A 2,166-nucleotide genomic window follows, 5' to 3' on the forward strand; every position below is an offset into this window, starting at 1 on the left:
AATATTAATGTTTAAATGGGCTAAAAAGTAACCTTACCTTATTTACTGGCATTTTAGTGTTGAAGAAAATATATATTGATGTAAACTCTTACGCTGGTAAAAACAGGGTTTATCTCTGCTTCTACCAGGTGTAAGAATTTCACGGTCATTCGCTGGGCATGAAGCCCAACACTCCACCCGCAGAATCCCTTTTCCCGGGGATGCGGCGGATCAGTCAAGAAGATTCCTGGCAAATGACAATTTCCAGGTTTGCAGTCCATGCAGACCTAAATGATCGAGTGACCGAGCTAATGGGCAATGAACTCTGATCGATTCCGAGTACTCATATTGTTTACATAATTTTAAAATGAAAGAAATTGCATATTTCACAATGTTCTTAATCTCCTCCCGGAATTTCCTCTTGGTCAACGCATAAACACAGGTGTTTGTACAGGTGCTGGCGTACATCAAAAAGACCGACTTTCTAATCACCAAATAAAGCGAGTTTGAACCTTCCCATGCAATTATTTCCGTGAGCTTGAAACAGATGTCAATTATCACAACTGGCGTCCACAATACAATAAAGCCCCCAGATACAGCGAAGAGCAGAATGATGGATGTTCTTCGGTTCTTCATCTCGGGATCACTGCTGCTGTCGCCATTGCTGCGGTTCTTCAGGGCTCTGCGAGCTCTACTGGCTACTAAGATGTATCTGGCAGTGAGGGAAGTTAACAGCAACCGAAAAAGGAATGGCATTAATGTGACTGAGAGATTCAGGATCAATTTGTAAGCTGTCCATGCCGGGGAAGAACCATATTCCGTTAATGTCCGGCAGCCCCACTCTATATCCCCAACAGTATACGAGGGCTCATACCGGAAATAAACTGGAATGTTTATCAAAAAGCTGAGCACACCGACGGTCATTAGAACCACAGTGGCAGTTCTGTCGGTGCAATATTTTAATTTCAGTTTCTGACAACAAATGGTTACAAAGCGGTTGAAGGTGAACGATACTGTCGACCAGACAGAGAGTTGGACGCTGGATACTTGTATGAATGCACTAAAACGACAAACATTGGTGTACTTCAAGAATGAATCTAGAGAATGATAACTCAAGATACTACTTATAGTTACATTAAAGAGACAGACCATCAGATCGGCTATGGCCATGGTTACCATGTAACGGGTGATTCATTTGACGAGACCGCACTTTCCCCGGGACAGGATGACAATCGACATCAGGTTCGCTGCAAGAAAGTGGAAAACAAGAGAATTAGCAAAGAAAGAGATCTGTGGTCTGAAGTGACAGCTTAGGTGAATTGCGTGGTTAGCAATAGTCAGTCCGGGAGATTGTTACATGATTCCATCAGTGTTACAGATCTCTCCACACTCACTGTGTAGGGTCCATCCTGCGTTTGTCTTGAATTATTTCTGCTTCAAGGCATTGACATCCTGCGTACAGTTCTGGTAACCACATTTCAGGAAAAATACGATTGCATCAGAGATGTTACAGTTGAGATTGACGAGGATGTTGCTGAGACTGGAACATTTTAGCAATGAGTAAAGAATGGATCGGTTGGGATTGTTTACTTTAGACCAGAGGAGAGATTGAAGTGAGGTGTGTACCTTTATGAGGGAACAAAATACAGTGGATAGAAATGATCTATTTCTCTTATTGGATGGATCAATGAACAGGGGAAAGGACTTAATTGTGAACTTAGAACGATTAGAGGCGAATTTAGAGAAGGTTTTTCACCCAGAGGCTGTTGGGGGTCTGGAACTCACTGCCTCAGATGGTGGTCGAGGCAGAAATCCCTCATCACATTTATAAGGACTTGCTATGTAGTTGACATTTCTACAGTGCTACGGATCTAGAACTGGAAAGTGGGATTAGACTGGATAGCTATTTTCCAGCGGGAACGGGCACGATGGGCCGAATGGCCTCCTTCTGTGCCATAAAATATTCTGGTTTAAATGAATCTAAGAATCAGAATCTGAGACCCAAACAGTAAATATTGTCGCATATATTGGACACATCGGCGTTTTGAAAACAAATATCTTGTTTCAACCCTTGGAATAAAAAATACGTTAAGGCTCCATTTACAGATCATCATTTGTTAACACTGATGGGGCACCGAGGCAAGCTTCATCTAACCCGCCCTTCGAGAAACAACAATATTTGATGGA

The 2,166-nt window shown here is 42.4% G+C and overlaps 1 protein-coding gene across 1 annotated transcript; it reads right to left on the bottom strand.

Annotated features, from left to right (window-relative positions):
- Positions 1-210: 210 nt before the first annotated feature.
- Positions 211-1,149, bottom strand: LOC139230153 (mu-type opioid receptor-like). The gene has a single exon (XM_070861996.1). The coding sequence runs from the start codon at positions 1,147-1,149 to the stop codon at positions 211-213; it is 939 nt and encodes a 312-aa protein (XP_070718097.1).
- Between the last annotated feature and the right edge of the window lie 1,017 nt (positions 1,150-2,166).

The sequence above is a fragment of the Pristiophorus japonicus genome, chromosome 19 (assembly GCF_044704955.1).
Source record: "Pristiophorus japonicus isolate sPriJap1 chromosome 19, sPriJap1.hap1, whole genome shotgun sequence".
Lineage (NCBI taxonomy): Eukaryota > Metazoa > Chordata > Chondrichthyes > Pristiophoridae > Pristiophorus > Pristiophorus japonicus.